Below are 19,111 nucleotides of genomic sequence, written 5' to 3'. Positions count from 1 at the left end.
TTTCATTCTGTGGATTACCTTTTCAATATATTTTATGTTTCCTTTCTATGCAGAAGCTTTTTAGTTTGATGCAGTCCCACTTGTTTATTTTAGCTTTTGTGACCTGTCTTTTGGTAGATTATCCAAGAAATTATTGCCAAGATCAATTTTCTTTTACTGTCTTTTAGGAGTTATGATTTTGTTCATTAAGAAATTAATATTCTTCTTAATAACTGGGCCAAGTTTCAATGTCTGTAGTAGGTGAATCTCAGATCTGAATCAGAATAGTTTATAACTTCTCTGGATTTCAAAATCCATGACAAAAAACAAACAACTCAAGAAAGTCTGCTGATGGATGACACCCTTTGGCAACATATGTTAGAGGTTGAAACAAACACAGAGCATCTCACAGTATATATTTACTCTTTTCTTTATGCTTATGAAATCATATGGAATCCATTTAAGGCATTTTATAAGAAAAATATAAACAAATAGTTTATAGTATTCCGTATGAAAGGTTTTTTTATAGCTCATATATAGTTTGGCTAAAACAAACAAAAAAGGAATATAACTTATGAAAATAACTTACATTTGCAATAACTTATCAACAATACTTCCTCTGGAAATTTTGTTTGTATATACATACATACATATATGCATATTTACATATATATATATATATATCTTTTAATATAAATGGGAGAGTTTAAACAGCTCTGATCTCATTTTTTAAAAATCTCTTCACAGATATTTTCAAACAAACCAGTTTTTTGTACCTAAGAAAATTATCATACAAACATTTGTTTGGGTACTGTCAGCAATGTTATTTTTCTTTTGAGAGAATGTCAGGTGTCAGTTCTAGGCACAATATCTAAGCAAAGTCTTCCTTATCAGCAAATAAATGCAGACAGACACACAAAAATATAGACATATAACTTCAATGCTCTACTTAATTACCAATTTGTTTCCATACAAGTGATAGTTACCTGTATGGGCATTATACAATATGATAAAACATGATAAAACACTTGAGACCTAGTGTTTACAGTTTTTCATGTAAGATTTATTTATTTATCTATTTATTTAGGTGAACGAATTGTGGATTTTTTTCTTTCTTTGTTATTTAAATTCAATTAGCCAATATACAGTACATCATTAGTTTCAGATATAGTGTTCAATGATTGATATAAGAGTTAGAGGAGATCTACGATGAAAAAGAAATAAGTTGCTGTTATTTGCAGTAGTGGTGTTCACTATTCATTTGCTACAGTTGTGTTTGATTATCTAGTCTGTCTCCCTTCAGCCATCTTATTAGTGTTTTTATAGACACCCTTGCATGTATTCGCTGTTTTTTTTTATAAGATTTTATTTATTTATTCGTCAGAGAGAGAGAGAGAGCATAAGCAGGCAGAGTGGCAGGCAAAAAGACAGAGAGAGAAGCAGGCTCCCCACTGAGCAAGAAGCCTGATGTGGGACTCAGTCTCAGGACCCTGGGATCATGATCTGAGGCGAAGTCAGCGGCTTAACTGACTGAGCCACCTAGGTGTCCCTCATATAGTATTCCCATAGTGGTTACTGGGCACTAGGAAAGGTAGCCTTAGTAATGAGAGAAATTGAAAAATTCAACTAGTTAGCTGTGTCTTACTTTATGAGACATATAATCATTCTTTACTTTTTCAAACCACCTAGGTGTCCTGCAGTTAAAAGAAGATACTATTGAAAATTTGCTGGCTGCAGCTTGTCTCTTGCAATTGACTCAAGTCATTGAAGTATGCTCCAATTTTCTCGTAAAGCATCTCCATCCTTCAAACTGTTTAGGAATTCGATCATTTGGTGATGCCCAGGGCTGTACAGAGCTCCTGAGTGTGGCACATAAGTACACAATGGTAAAATCAATTGCTTCAAATTAAGCTTTAGTAATACTATATTGACACAAAATCTAGTTTAATGATTTGTTTACTGATATATATGTGTACATATTCAAGTGTGTGTGTATTATATATAAAAATATAATGCATGGATGTGTGTGTGTGTATATATATATATATATATATATATATGTATATATATGCAAATTTTCAAAAGTAAAGACCATAATGTTGGCATAAAACTGAAAATCAGTAGAAATTCATATAATTTGCAAATGACTTACACATAATGGATATTAGATAAAAATATTTGGTTTAGCTGTATTCAAACAAGTTTCTCATTTTTTATTAACTAAAAAGGTTTAATTCAATCTGAAAAATTGGAGAAATGAACATACCACAAAAAAACTAAATCATATAAGAATATATTTTAAGTCAAATCCACAGTATTAAGAAAATATATTGTCCCTGGTTTATTTTAACCTTTTATTTACATTCCAGCTAGTTAGCATATCGTGCACTATTAGTTTCAGGTGCACAATTTGGTGATTCAACATGTACATAGAAGACTTGGTACTCATTAAAAGTGCACTCCTTAATCCCCATCACCTATTTAACCCATCCCCCCACCTTCCTCCCCTCTGGTACTCATCAGTTTGTTCTCTTGTTAAGAGTCTGTTTCGTGGCTTACCTCTCTTTTTAACCCCCATTATCATTTGTTTCTTAAGTTCTACATATGAGTGAAATCATATGGTATATGTCTTTCTCTACTGACTTATTTTGCTTAACATACTACTCTGTAGCTTCATCTATATTGTTGCAAATAGCAAGATTTCATTCTTTTTGATGGCTGAATAACATTTCATTGTATATATATGCCATTTCTTCTTTATCCATTCATCAGTTGATGGATATTTGGGTTCTTTCATAATTTGGTAATTGTTGATAATATTGCTATAAGCATCAGGGTGAATGTATCACTTCAAATTAGTATTTTTGTATTATTTAGGTAAATACCTAGTATTGCAATCGCTGGATGATAGGGCTGTCCTATTTTTAACTTTCTGAGGAAACTCCATCCTGTTTTCTAGAATGTCTGCACCAGTTCACATTTCCAACAATAATGTAAGAGGTTTGCCCTTTCTCCACATCCTCACCAACATCTTTTGTTTCTTGTGCTGTTAGTTTTAACCATTCTGAGAGATGTGAGATGAAATCTCATTGTAGCTTTCAGTTGTATTTTTCTGATGTTCAATGATGTTGAGCATCTTCCCAAGTGTCTGTTGACCATCTGTTTATCTTCTTTGGAAAAATGTCTGTTCATGTCTTCTGCTAATTTTTAAGTCAGATTATTTGTTTCTTTGTCCCTTATTGTTGTAACATTAGAACTTTAATTTCTAAAATTATGTACAATATGATTTTTAATTAAAGTTAAGTAACATTAAAATATTAATTAAAAACTAATTAATATATCAATATTAACTGGAAGAGCTTAAGAACGATCAAAATCAGCCAATTCTACTGAACGTATATTTTATGTCTTAATAATAATATCTATTTTGGTTAAAAGCAACTTGCAGTTCAATCCTTTAAACTTAACTAATTTAAAATGCTTCTCAATTCTATAAGTAATTTTAATAAATTAACTGAACATGTTTGTATGTGACTATTCTTTAAAAGTTGCATAGGATAATACTATCTTTAGTCAATCAAGTGACAGTGACATGAAATACAGACTGTCTGTAAGGAGGCAAGAAAAAGTAGCTAGAGGATATTAAATTACATTAATACTAATAATTCTGTGACGCAAAGGAAAAAATGAACTTTTGAACCTCTGAAGCAGGGAAAATATGAGGTGGATCTTTCTGTGAAACCCAATCAAAAAGATAAATATTTCAAGCTAAGACAATCATTACAGTTATTTAAGATTCAAAAATAAAAAGGCAAGTACATAAAAGAAAATAGAAAATAACATCTAAAAATAAAATTAACATTATGAGTTTGATATTGAGAGCACATAAACATTATTTTGTTTACATTTAATACAGATCTTAAATTTTTCAACTTTCTATATTTTAATTCTCTAAATTCGCTTGGTAAAATGTTCTTCCTCTTTTTCCCATCCCTGGTCATTATTCAAAATTTGAAGTTTCAAACAGAGTCCTGAAGCTGTAGCATTATGGGGAGAATTATATTATAATTGATGGACTGTTTAATATATGTTATTAAATTATACTATTTATATTCCTATATGCTAAATATAGTTACCACATAGTCTATAGGAACATCAGTAACGTAGTTCAAAGATTAATCCTACCACAAAAGCCAAACTTGAAAACTACCTGTTAATTTACTTATAGTCTTAAACTAAGTATTAAGTTTCCTGTCTGATATCTTACTCTCACAGTCAAAACACATCCTGATAAATAAATTGTTGCTCATAAAGAAATTATCTTCCTGGGGCGCTTGGGTGGCTCAGTGGGTTAAGCCTCTGCCTTCGGCTCAGGTCATGATCTAAGCCCCACATTGGGCTCTCTGCTTGGCGGGGAGCCTGCTTCCTCCTCTCTCTGTCTCTGTCTGCCTCTGTGCCTACTTGTGATCTCTGTCTGTCAAATAAATAAATAAATCTTAAAAAAAAAAAGAAATTGTCTTTCTTTTCTTATTATGTGACTGAAAATGAGTGTTAAGCAGGATGTGCAAAAAACATATTATTGCTTTTTTTAGTTATTTTCGTATCTACTATAAAGAAATGTAGCCAAAAAGTCTTGCTATAATAGTGTTTTTTTGTAATTTTGTATTGATATTATAAAAACATAAATAATGTTAATGTTTAAGAATAATATAAAACTCTCAAGACTCAATTACAAACATTTTAATCATAGACTGTATAAAACAGGTAGCCCTTCCTAATGTGAATGGGCTTCATTCAGAAGCATCCCCACAGATACACCCAGAATAATGTTTGATCCAAACATCAGACGCCAAGGACAAGTTAACACATTAAGTTAGCCATCGTAATTCTATAAACAGTAGTCTGCACTGATGAAACACTTAGCAAGTACGTTATATTCCTCTAGCAACTTTTACAACAAAGTCCGTATGGATTAAAAAAAATGAGTATCTTTTTTTAAATTTTTTTTAATTTTTATTTTATTTTATTTTAAGATTTTATTTATTTATTTGAGACAGAGAGATCACAAGCAGGCAGAGAGGCAGGCAGAGAGAGAGGAGGAAGCAGGCTCCCTGCTGAGCAGAGAGCCCAGTGTGGGGCTCAATCCCAGGACCCTGGGATCATGACCCTAGCCGAAGACAGAGGCTTAACCCACTGAGCCACCCAGGCGCCCCTATTGTTTATTTTTTATAAACATATATTTTTATCCCCAGGGGTACAGGTCTGTGAATCACCAGGTTTACACACTTCACAGCACTCACCAAAGCACACAGCCTCCCCAATGTCCATAATCCCACCCCCTTCTCCCAACCGGCCTCCTGAAAAAAATAAAAAAATAAAAACATTTAAAGAAAAAAACAGGGATTTTAAAAAGGGATCTATGAGGGCTGTGAGTTGTGTAAACCTGGTGAATTACAGACCTGTACCCCTGGGGATAAAAATATACTCTATGTTTATTAAAAAAATAATTGAAATAAAATAATAAATAAATAAATGGGCATCTAAATAGGAATGAAGCAAAGAAAAAAAAATGAGTATCAAACCTCTTCGAAAAGTGTAGAGAAGTGTTTTTCTTGAAATTAGAAATAAAATAGGGGTGCATGGGTGGCTCAGTGGGTTAAAGCCTCTGCCTTCTGCTCAGGTCATGATCCCAGAGTCCTGGAATCTAGCCCTGCATCGGGCTCTCTGCTCAACAGGGCTAGCCTGCTTCCTCCTCTTTCTCTCTGCCTGTCTCTTTGCCTACTTGTGATATCTCTCTCTGTTAAATAAGTAAATTAAAAAAAAGAAATAAAATAACTCAAAAATAAAATAATTTAAAATTAATCTTCTAGGTTAACTAAATACTTCTCTACAGTACTGGATATTGTTGTACCTTATGTAGATACTTCAACTATATATATATATATATATATATATATTTTTTTTTTAGACTAAGCCAAAAATATTTCAGTAGTCTCATCAGGAAGTTACTCTGGAACCATAACAAATTCTGTTGTAATCTCTAATTTTTCACTAAAAATATAACCATCATATAAACTATTTGAATCATTCCTAACTTTTTCAAATGCATAACCAAATTTGATTGATTTTTCTATGATCCACATTAGCCATTGAGTATTTTTTTTAACAAACTGGGCCAATCTCTCCCTCTATCTCTCATTTACTTTCTATTTTTCTTTTCTTTCATTAGAGAGTAGATAGAAAGGAAAATGAGATACAGGGTCTTCCATCATATCGACATAATGATATAAACTCTCAGAGCTTGTATACACTACCAGTAATGGCTAACCATACATTTTTAGAATTTTACTTTTTCTTAACCTAGTCATAAAAATTATGTCACTTATGAAAGGCAGCTGAGGTGTTGAGCAAAATGGAATAGACCTGAAGACTTAGGTTTGAATCTGTACTTTGCCATTTATTCCACAGGAGACAAAACAATTCACATAGCCAATTTTTTCATCAGAATAATTTCACCACCTACAAGATCAGATTGGTAATGACTTATTTTTATTTTTTTTTTTTACTTAACATTTGTAAAAGTCTGATGTGCTGTATAAATGTAATGTATTATTAGTTATAATACTAGTTCCCTTATTTTGCTGTAGGTGAGAGGGTTTTCAAATACGGACATCTGCTACATTAAAAACAGCAGGCCTCTCTTGTTTACCTTAGTCACAAGAGGGTTCTTCATTTAAATAGGCAAGATAGCTTGGAATTTATGATAGAAGAACTCCTGATGGGTCTATCAAACAAAAATTTTTGTATGAATAATTTAATTATTAAGCTAATTCAGTTCCATAATGACAAAACTCTGAGTGGAGCTGAGGGAGTGATTTGATTCATCCAAGATCCCTGCAATTTATTTAGAGGCTCTTTTAAAATACTTCAAGCATATATCTTTATGCTGTAACATAAATTACCAAGTAGACATGTTTATCACTGTTTTGGAAGTGTATTTTATCACTTTTAAAGTGAATTTTTTTTTTACTATGAAAAATTTTGAGAACAATTGTCATAGAAAAATATGAAACATTTTAAATTAAAACATACATAGTGATGTTTTGATGAAAAAAATTGAAACACAGCTGCCTGAAATTTGATACTTGATAGAACTTAACATTGTGACAGAAGAGAGAATTAGAAATAATATATAAAAATTGCAAGACTACACCATTGACCCCCTCCCCCCCAAAATTCCATAGGAGTCCCTTTTAGATTGTCCTAAATCTGTGAAGTATTCATTGTAAAATATACCTTTGCCTTGGTTGGTTAATAGATCGTGCTTGTCCATAAGAGAAAAGAGTTTGTCATCAATCTGTTTGTTCCAACGCAAAGGAATTCAGTATGTTGCCCCCTCAAATGCACAACTGGAGCTACCTCCCCCAGGTCTTCAAGGTAGACCCGACCTTGAAAATTTCCACCTTTCCCCTTAAGATTTTTGGCTAAAGACCAACTCAAGGTTAGTCACTTCTGGAATCATAAACTGCTGCCACCTACAATAGCTAGGAAAGAAAAACATTTGTATCAACTCAGACACTATCCATGTGGCCTATGAAATACTTAAGCTCTTTACTTTTGTCCAATGACTAAATAAAGCCCTTTACCTGTGTTCTCAGTTGTAACATTTGGCTCCTCAGCTTCAGAAGACTCCCCATGTCCTCTGTCACAGACAGTAATGGCACCTATTTGTTATAAATGCACGTATCTGTCCTTACTGTCTCTTATGAATTTTTTTAAATAATTCTATTTATTTATTTATTTATTTGACAGAGAGATCACAAATAAGCAGAGAGGCAGGCATAGAGAGAGGAGGAAGAGGCTCCCTGCTGAGCAGACAGCCAGATGCGGGGCTGGATCCCAGGACCCTGGGATCATGACGTGAGCCAAGGGCAGAGGCTTTAACCCACTGAGCCACCCAGGTGCCCCTCTTTTATGAATTTTAACAAAGTGCTTTTATATGCTTATTTTGTTAAGACATTTCTAAATTACAAAGTTTCAGTAGAAGACCTTTCTTTTCTAGGAACACTTCATTGAGGTAATAAAGAACCAAGAATTCCTCCTGCTTCCAGCTAATGAAATTTCCAAACTTCTGTGCAGTGATGACATTAATGTTCCTGATGAAGAAACCATTCTCCATGCTTTAATACAGTGGGTGGGATACGATGTACAGGCTAGGCAACAATACCTAGCAATGTTGCTTTCTTATATCAGACTGCCATTACTTCCACCACAGGTATGGAAATTTACCCAGGTAACACATAGTTCTAAACTACCGCTAGACATTAATCCATTCTTTTTATTCCTTTTTTTAAATTCATTTGTTTATATAATCCATTCTTTTTTGGTCTAATTTTATTTTATTCAGAGGATTTCTGTTAACTGGAGAGTATGGTACTTGTCTCACAGAAGGACTTATCCAGCCTTCAATTAACACTATCTATGATGCAGACAGAAATAAAAAAAAAAAAAGCTATAGATCATCCTTAAAAATTCTAGAGATAATCTCTAAAACATATTCTTTAATTTCAATTTCTTCTTTACCAAACAGCACTTGTAAGAAGCAGAGAAAATGACTAGGCTTTTTTTTTTTCTTTTTCTGCCCACCTTCTAGGCAAGCCAGTTACTCATCCATATTGTAAAGAGGAGCTTCATCTAGAGGATCAGTAGTTTCATTAACATTAAAATTAGTCTAGTTTCAACAAATTACTAATTAGATGTTAATATTGAAAAATAGAATATTAATTTACTGATGATTTCTCTACTTTTTAAAAAACTTTTATCTGTTAATTAAATCCATGGAGCTACATATTTGCTCTTAAGAATTTATCCATATGCAATGAAAGAACACTGCCTTCTTGGGTATACAAATTTATACAAGGCAAGGCAATAGTAACACTAAAATAGAAACATTAAAATATACATGCAATTTTAGACCCAAGGTTCAGAATCTTTGGAAATTTTATGTTTGTGTATATGTGTGCACATGTGTATGATTTATTAGAGTCTCTAAGACAGTGCTACTCAAAATAGCCCTGAGCTAGCAACATAGCATTTCCTGAGAGCTTATTAGAAACCCAGTTTCCCAAGCCCTCACCATAGACCTACTGAAACAATTTATGGGAGTGAGGCCAAGAAATCCATATCTTAATAAGTTTGCCAGAGGATTCTTAGATATGAAAAAGGTTGAGATGCATTGCTATAATGGATTGGAGGCCCTTGAATTTATACTGTTTAGTCGATATGTTTGTGTCTTACTTTATTGGAATAAGGAGAAATTTCTAGCCCAAACACACAACTGATGGTCTTTGGCCTTCTACTCCTGAGTATCCCTTATGCCTAAAATGTGGACTGTTGTGAACTTTCCCTAAAGATGGTAGTGGTGGGTAATATAAAACTGATTATAGAATTTCTAAAACAATTTTAATAGTTACTTTAAAAAATATTCTAGAAATGAAATATATGAAAAAAATGGTGTTAAGTCCCTGAAGAATATTTTGAAAATAAGTTACATAGTCCAGTTTTTTAAACTTATTTTCAGCAGCATATACATTAAGGAAATACCAGAGATCTCACCAGCCAAATCAAAATAGTGATCCATACGAGATTACAGATGAGAACTAAGCTGGAGTTAAGTACTGTAGAATGGAAAACTTCAGGGATGTTTTATGGGGTGAAAGTAACATTTCTACACGAAACTACAATTCCTCTCAATGTCCTTTTTATGCTATAGACCCAAAACTCCAGTGAACCAATATAAATGACTCTTGCTAAAATTCTGAAACAATTTCTTCACATATCCTCAGCTCACCTCAGCAAAAATATTTTACTTAGCTTTTATCCAATTCAATGAGGTTCTTAGTGTCTGCCAGGCAGAGATGGTTAGAAAGGATTGATACGTACTACTACTGATGTTTTGTCTACCTACTAACACATATGCTTTACTGATATACACATATATATGTATAAATAAAAAGCATCTACATTCAAAATACTTTACAGAAGTGATTTGATGCTAAAGGTGCAATTCTTTATGGGTGATATTACTTTATTTTAACTGGGCTTGTTTGTACCAGCTTCTCTAAATCCACCAATAAGGTGGCTGCTTATTTAGCTACATGCAGTAGACTGCAAGATGCTTGCTTTGTGTAGACATAGCTAGTCTCTTAGACTGCTTTATAAGTGTCTTTTCACTTTCACTTCTTGATACTACATGTGTATCTAGTCAAAAGATGTTTAATATGTCAAATAAATCTGAACAGAGTAGGTACTACTATGAGATCTTTCATCATTTTAAATCTTAAGTGAACATAAAAATATACTACTAAGTAACTTAAAATACTAACACTTTTACATCTGAATTAGCTCAAGTTTTCTCCAAAGTTATATAAGCAAAAATGTTATTTTTCTTGTTGGGCTATTTACTTCATATACCATACATCATTACTTTTCAGTTACTGGTGGATCTTGAAAATAGCTCCATGTTTACTGGTAATCTTGAGTGTCAGAAGCTCCTAATGGAAGCTATGAAGTACCATCTCTTACCTGAGAGAAGACATATGATGCAAAGCCCTCGGACAAAGCCTAGAAAATCAACTGTGGGGGCACTTTATGCTGTGGGAGGCATGCATACTATGAAAGGTAACAGGAATGATTAATTTAGAAAGTATCATTCAAAAAAATGATGTTCTCAACACCCCCCAAATTATGAAGGTGGCATTAAATCCATATTTAATTTTGTGCATCTAAAGCTAATTTTAATAAATAGCACACTTATGGTATATAATCCTTTAAGTAGTGTTAGTTAAGCTCTTAACAGTTACTTTTATTTTATGGCAACAATTTTTTTAAACTTACTTAAGGTTTATCATAAATAGAAGGGTTTAACCCTGTGGATAAAAATATATGTTTATAAAAAATTAAAATTTTTTTTAAAAAAAGAAAATCTGTATATACATTAAAAAAGCATATGTGTTTTTCAACAGAAGAGGGGCCTGTCAAGCTCCAAAAAATCTTGAATTGCTGATGTTACAGGATGGAAAACTGGTTCCAAACTGGGGTTCAGCTGCTTGCCATGTGAAAATCAATACTCAAGATACAAGTAATGGTGGGAAAAGAAACGTTACTTTATTCAGAAAGTCAGCAACTTGGGAAGATGGTGGACTAATGTCTCAAAGACCATCTACCCAGTATAGAATAAATCAGAGGGTTTTTAAAGGAGAAGGTTTGGGGAATTATAGGGGTTACGAGCAGAATGTGGTGCTTAGATGGTTAATCATATGCCAACATGAACTTGAAAAGACTTGCTGGCATCAGTGACAGCTCTTCTCAAATGTGGTCAGGCCTTGTCTTTTGGGATTGTCTGGTCCTTCATTCTCCAAGGCCAGTGGTCTGCAAAATCTCAAGGGAAGTAGGTTAATTCTATTATAAACCAAAGGGCTTAGATCAACAAATGAGTGTGAAAGCTTGAAGTAAGTTAACCATTATACCAGTTGGAGTGCTGTTACAAATCCTCATTGTCAGTCCTACATTCCATTTCTATGGAAAGTACGTAGAGGTCCATCTTCTGTAACTGATTCAAGCTGAAGTAGGGCAGACTATGGGCTTTGGAATGGAAGTATTCAACATAGACACACAATATGGAATAAAATAAGGGGACACTAATTCATATATTGAATGACCAAGGGTAATTAAAATAATAATGTATGTGTAAAGAGTTGGTAATAGATTCCAAAGTAATTTTTTGTCGTAAATTATCATGTTGACACCTGTGTTAGTACTAACAGTAACATAGTATAACCAAAGAAACCATTACAAGTATACAAACCATATATATTAAAATGAACTGTTTTCTTCTGTCTCTTCCATTTGGATCTGGTAGTAGCAAAATAGTTCATTTGCCTTATTAACAGGTTAGGGAATCATTAGGTACTTTAATTTGAGTTGCAATCATTAAATTATAGGTACATAAATATAATGTGGATGATGTCAACAAAAATTTTTATACATGCAATTTTTCCATTGTTTAATATCCCTTTAAAAGGTACCACTACAATTGAAAAATATGATCTCAGAACCAACAGCTGGCTACATATTGGCACCATGAATGGCCGTAGGCTTCAGTTTGGAGTTGCAGTTATTGATAATAAGCTCTATGTCGTGGGAGGAAGAGATGGTTTAAAAACTTTGAATACTATGGAATGTTTTAATCCAGTTAGCAAAATCTGGACTGTGATGCCTCCCATGTCAACACATAGGCATGGCTTAGGTAAGAGTTTAATGTTATATTGTTTCTTAAAAAATGTATCATTAGTAGATCTTTTTAAAAATTAAATACTGCTGCACATTAGTAATATTTTATTTTATTTTAATTCCAGTATAATTAGCATAAGGTATTATATACGTTTCAGATGTACAATATAGCAATTCAACAACTTCATACATCACCCAGTGCTCATCATGAGTGCCATTATTGGGATTTAGCCAAACCCTTAGTCAAAACATCTCCAAAACGCTGAAAAGATAAATCAAATGGTAAAAGCTTGTGAAACTTTTTTTCTTGTTTCAGATGTCATACTTGCTAACTCTGCCTCCCTTCAAATTTATTTTAAAAAGTTACCATGTTAAAAGGGATAAAAAGTTTTGCAAAGAATGCATCATTAAAAAACATAAAACTAAAATAGGGAATGTTCATCTAACCTTAATTTAGAAAAAAACAAAAAGCATTTGATGATGGAAAGACATTATGTTTCTAATCATATGAACTTTGTCCCTTCCCATAAAAGGCAAATCTGTATTTCAGCAAAAGGCTTGGGATGCTCCAAGGCAGAGATGTTTGCTTTGATTGAGGGCAACTCTAAATTATACTTAAGTCAGAGATTTCCAAGAAGTTTAAGAAAGATGAAGTGGAGACTTCTAAAACAGTTGGGAACATTGATTCTCCTGAATATTTGTCAGGGTACATCTTTCTTTAGATGACATACATTTTTAATATCTCAGAGTTTGTTTATAAAGCATAGTAGCTTTTTAAAATTTTTTGTTAATTTTTCCCTTGATTTTAAACATTTGCATTTTCTTAAATCAATTGCTAATTTCTTTAACAATTCAGAGACATAATTCGTCCCATAATATATCTGAAAGCAATACACAAGAAACATGTTTTATTTAGTAGATATTCCAAGAAAAAATTTGTTTCCATTGATATTTTTAAATTTAATTTAGTTGTTAAAAACTGATTTACACATCTAAAAAGTGTCAGGTTCAGGACTGGTATTGTCTTTTCCCCAAATTATCTAAAAAAATTGTCTATGTCAAATGATAAACTATATAATTTTTCAGCTCAGTTATGTCATTACTTAGAAAACTATCCTACAGAGAAATAATAGCAAGTTTTGAAAATCTAACTGGTATTACTAAGAAGGTAGAAATGATGAAGTTATACCACTGAGATGCTAACTGAGATGGTGAAGAAGGTGGGGGGAAAATTCAATTATGTGAATTCCCAGAGAAGCAGTTGGATAGGGGTTATTCATTGTATGTAATGTAACTTTTTTTTTTTTTTTATAGAAAGAGACACAGTGAGAGAGGGAACACAAACAGGGAGAATGGAATGGGAGAGGTAGAAGCAGGCTTCCTGTGGAGCAGGCAGCCCAATGCAGGGCTCAATCCCAAGACCCGAGGATCATGACCTGAGCTGAAGGCAGACGCTTAATGACTGAGTCACCTAGGGACCCAAAGAAACAAATTTCTAACTAAACCTCAAAAATCCCTATTTATTTGGTTATCACATGGGAATTTTTTTTAATCACTATAATAAAAAGCAGGGCTTAAAAAGACCTACCATGGTTTTAACCTACAAATTATGTAACCTATGAATAACCTAAGAATTACCTAAGATTCAGTATAGATGTCTCATCTCTCTTATATTTAAAAAAATGATGTTGAAATTATGCTAAAAAACAGTTTCTATTTTCTATTACATCCCTAGAAATGGTGTGTTCCACTACCTTCATTAACCTCAGTATTAGAACAATGATAACCTGCCTGATACAGTGTCTATGTATATAACTATGTATGATACAATAACAATAACTATGTCTGAAAAAATCCTAAGGTGAAGATACCATGTTTAGTTTCGAATCAAGATTAGTAAATTATAACGTATACACAAAACCATTTGAGAAACAAAAACAATTTTTAAGCAGCTAGTTGTTTGCAAAATGAAAAAAAAATCCATTATATGTGGCGAGACCTCATGTTATTTTTATCTTCTAGGTGTAGCCACACTTGAAGGACCAATGTATGCTGTTGGTGGTCATGATGGATGGAGTTATCTAAATACTGTAGAAAGATGGGACCCTGAGGGACATCAGTGGAATTATGTGGCCAGTATGTCAACTCCTAGAAGCACAGTTGGTGTTGCTGCCTTAAACAATAAGTGAGTAAACCCGAATATGAAAGCTCTTTACTCCTAGGTTATGTGATACAACACTTTGGTGATGTGGTCCATCAATTAATAAGCATTCACAATGACGGGGACATCCTAGTAATCAGTAATAAAGGTCCTTTGTTGGAACTTTCCCATCATTATAAGGGAAAATGCTTGTCTAAAATGAACATTTAACTAAATATTTTGTATTGTGTTGGTACTCAAGTGCAGTCCTGGACCAGGAGCATCAGCACTACCTGAGATCTATTTATAAATGCTGAATTTTAGCCCCACCCTAGACTTCCTTAATCAGAACTGGCATTTTGAAAATGTCCTCAAGTGACTTGTTAGCACATTAAATTTGAGAAGCATATTTATAGGCAAAGAAGTTCCACTTTTGCCTTTGAGAACTTACCATTTTTTTTTTTTTACATCATGATTTATTCTTATTAAAACTTTGGTTTGTCTTGAAATAGGGCAAGGCTTTTTGTTCTCTATCCTTCATTGTCTTGAGTGTTCAGGGTTCCCAACACTATAAGTACACCAAATCATATCTTTCTGAATCTCTCCCCTTTCCTGATCACTTGCCCGAGAAAGCAAGGTAATATATTAAAACCCAATGACACTAAAGGTTGCTAAGATCTTTGAATTGTTACATCTTCCAGGGGCTTATGCCCTTCCTGAAAAAGGACCTTTAGAAACAGCATATAGAAGGGACTTTAATGATGACAATTTCAGACTCAAGAATTTATCAGTGGCAGGAGACACCCTTGTGTGTCTGTACTGACCATATATAGTCAATATTTCGTATTATAACTGGGAAATTTCAACAAAGATTGTTTATAGAACCTTGTGCAAAAAGTAGCAAATGTCTATTCTTAAGAGGATGCCCTGACTTACAGTGTCTTGGAGCTTAAAATACTCCTTAATCTGCTTATCTTGGGTCTAATCTCAATATCAAGTGACTTGGGAACAATCTCCTAACTATTACAGAACAGACTGAAATAATCAAATTTGACTAATGTTTGTTTTACTGACTTGATATTATTCACAACTGAGCATGAAAGACAGTTATAAACATATGGTTCAATAAATGTTTATTTTTCATTGATGCACGATTAAATTTAAATTAGATTAAAAATTAAAAAATTCTTCTCATCATAAGAATTGGCATTCCAAAATGTATGGAAGAAATAGGATAGCTAATATATTTTCTTACGAAAAATCCAGTTTGTTGATTCTTATTCTCTTCATTGTTTATTAAGTTAACCTTCTTAATGATTAATATTTTTAATACTAAGTAAATCAGTTCATAAATACAAGAGGGATTTTAATGCTATTTAGTTGAACCTAGCCAAAATTGTAATGTTGCTGTAGTTAGTCTTTGGAAAATCCTACCTACCCTTTTCTATTTTAATTTCCAGGTTTATTGAGGTATAATTGACAAATACTGCCAATGTTTTGACATTTCCTCTCTCTGTCTAATTTCATTTCTAATGGGATGTTTTAGTCCATAATGTCAAACTTTCATGTAAACATTGAAGCCTGGGAGTTTGAAGTAGACCTTGAAAAATTCCTTTAGGTAATTATCCATTCACGAACTCAGGCCATCCACTACAAAATACTAAGGGAGTAGAACATATAATCATAAACTTTAAATGCTTTGTACAAGGGGTGTGTGTGTGTGTGTGTGTGTGTGTAAAAATGCTTGTATACACACACAAATACACACACTCACACTTCTGTTCTTTTTTCCTAGGCTATATGCTATCGGTGGTCGTGATGGAAGTTCCTGCCTCAAATCAATGGAATACTTTGATCCACACACTAACAAGTGGAGTCTGTGTGCTTCAATGTCAAAAAGACGTGGAGGTGTGGGAGTTGCAGCATACAACGGATTCTTATATGTTGCTGGAGGTCATGATGCCCCTGCTTCTAGCCATTGTTCCAAGCTTTCTGGCTGTGTGGAACGGTAAAATATTTCTATTTAAGAATATATTAATTTGTCAGAAATTAGAAAGAGGGCTACTAGGAAGTTATCTTCCAAATAAATGTTAATCCTTTCAGAAGATTTTTTTAAATTTCACCCTTATTCCTAGGCTCAAAATATTTTGAAGAACTCCCTCTAATGTATTTTAGGTGCACCATAAGAAATATATCCTTTAAAAGTTCTTTTAATGTTTGATAATCACCCTATAAAACAATGTAAAAAATGGGATGCAAGAATAAAGAAATTTAATGCCAAACTATACCACTCAACCTATTCAACATCTCAAATCAATATGACTTTAGTATCTTGAAAATAATATTTGTCCCCTAAGGATGAAGACTATATGGAAATAATTTCCAAAAAAAATGTTAATTATATTTTGAACAATAACTCTATTACAATAAGTATTTAATTTTCCAAAGATAAATTCTTTAAATTGGAGACATTCATTTGGATAAAGTATGATAGGTTTGTTCAATAACTCAGTCATATGATTTGCAGTTATAACAATCACATTCCCTTCAAGATGTATAATAGTTAATGAGGTGCCTGGGTGGCTCAGTGGGTTAAGCCTCTGCCTTCAGTTCAGGTCATGATCCCAGGGTCCTGGGACTGAGCCCCGCATTGGGCAGGGAGACTGCTTCCCCCTCTCTCTCTGCTTGCCTTTCTGCCTACTTATGATCTCTGTCTGTTAAAAAATAAATAAAATCTTTTAAAAAATGTGTAATAGTTAAAATATATTAACATAAGGCCATGTGACAAATTTACAATTAGTAAAGTTATCAGAATTCAAAGATGGAAATCAGTATGGGATGCTGCACTCAAAAATATTCATGGAGGAACCTAGAAAACTAGAACATAGAAATAAGTTCTCCATGAACAGAAAATATTCATGGAGAACCTAAAAAAAATACAAAATTTGTATTTTGTACATACACAATATACAGAAGGGAATTTCAGGTCTAGAAAAATTCACAATAAAAACTATAGATAAAAAGGAGAAGGAAGTGTAGATAAAAGCAGAGACTTTAGGTTGAAATGTAATTTGGGAAGACAATCAAAAATTCAAATAAGTGCCAGATCATTTTATAGTCTGAAATGTTTAAGTGGAAGACTTTGCATTTTAACTTGTAGTGAAGGGAAAATTAAATTTAAGGGGAATGGAATACACAAAGAAAACAGTTTTGGGGAATTTGACCTAACAGTGATATAAAGGATAGAACTTAGGAAGAAAAGACTAAAGGGACAAATATGAATATTATAAGTATTCTTCTGAGAAACATACGACTGAATCATAATTGTGTTTTAAAAAGATTAATTATATTAAAAGCATATCATCATTTTAATTTATGCAGAAAAATTACAATATCCATTCATGATTAAAAAAAACTCTCAAAAAGATTAGAGGGAATATACTCAACATAATAAAGGCCATATATATGGAAAACAAACAACTAACATTATACACAATAGTGAAAGAACTCTTTTTCCTCTAAGGTCAGGAATAAGACAAGGATATCTACTCACACCACTTTTATTCAACATAGTACTAAAAGTCTAAGCCACAGCAAACAGACAAAAAACAGAAATAATATAAATAAATAAATAAATAAATAAATAAATAAATAAATAAATAGTGGCATCCAAATAAGCAAGGGAGAAGTCCAATTTTCACTATTTAAATATAACATGATTTCTATGCCTAGAAAATCCTGAAGACTCCAACAAAAATCCACTAGAACTAACAAATGAATTTAGTAAAATCTCAGGAGAAAAATTCGATGTACAGAATCTGTTTTATTTCTATATACTAATAATTAAAGAGCAGAAAGAGAAGAAACAATCCCATTTATGATTATACCAAAGCAATAAAATATCTAGGGAAAAATTTAGCAAAAGAGGCAAAAGTATTGTTCTCTGAAAATTATAAAACCCTGATGAAAGAAATTAAAGATGTCACCAAAACTGGAAAGGCATATCATGCTCAAAGTTTGGAAGAAAAAAAATTGTTAAAATGTGTATACTATCCAAAGCAATTGCACATTTAATGCAATCTTTATAAAAATATCAACATTTTTACACAAAACTAGAATAAACAACCCAAAACTCATATGGAACCACAGAAAACCCCAAATAAAGCAATCTTCAAAAAGAAAAGCAAACCTGGAGGCATCACAATTCAAGGCTTATATTAAAGAGCTGTAGTAATAAAAAAATGGCATGGTACTGGTACAAAAAATAGACTTATAGATCAATGCAATAGTACAGAGAACCCAGAAATCAATCCACAACCCGATGATCATCAACTAATATTCAACAAAGTAGGAAAGAATATCCAATGGAAATAAGACAATCTCCTCAACAAATGATGTTGGGAGAACTAGACAGCAATATGTAAAAACAATGACACTGGATCACTTTCTTACACCATACACACACACAAAGAAAACTGAAAATGGATTAAAAACCTTAATGTTGGGGGCGCCTGGGTGGCTCAGTGGGTTGGGCCACTGCCTTCGGCTCTGGTCATGAGCAGGAAGCTCTCTCTCTCTACCTGCCTCTCTGTCTACTTGTAATCTCTCTCTGTCAAATAAATAAATAAAACCATAAAAAAAAACTTAATGTTGAACATGAAACCATAAAAATACTAGAAAAGAGCACAGGGAGTAATTTCT

The 19,111-nt window shown here is 32.8% G+C and overlaps 1 protein-coding gene across 1 annotated transcript in view; it reads left to right on the top strand.

Annotated features, from left to right (window-relative positions):
* KLHL4 (kelch like family member 4) overlaps positions 1-19,111 on the top strand; it is a 119,484-nt gene that overhangs the window by 86,604 nt on the left and 13,769 nt on the right. Inside the window, exons 4-9 of the mRNA XM_059385213.1 lie at positions 1,669-1,865; positions 8,042-8,254; positions 10,473-10,659; positions 12,062-12,286; positions 14,293-14,455; positions 16,206-16,418. Coding sequence (XP_059241196.1) covers positions 1,669-1,865; positions 8,042-8,254; positions 10,473-10,659; positions 12,062-12,286; positions 14,293-14,455; positions 16,206-16,418 — 1,198 coding nt within the window. The remainder of the gene's footprint in view (positions 1-1,668; positions 1,866-8,041; positions 8,255-10,472; positions 10,660-12,061; positions 12,287-14,292; positions 14,456-16,205; positions 16,419-19,111) is intronic.

Source organism: Mustela nigripes, chromosome X (assembly GCF_022355385.1).
Source record: "Mustela nigripes isolate SB6536 chromosome X, MUSNIG.SB6536, whole genome shotgun sequence".
NCBI classification, from domain to species: Eukaryota; Metazoa; Chordata; class Mammalia; order Carnivora; family Mustelidae; genus Mustela; species Mustela nigripes.
The sequence above is the reverse complement of the archived record's forward strand: the minus strand, read 5'-3'. Positions and strand labels throughout refer to the sequence as shown.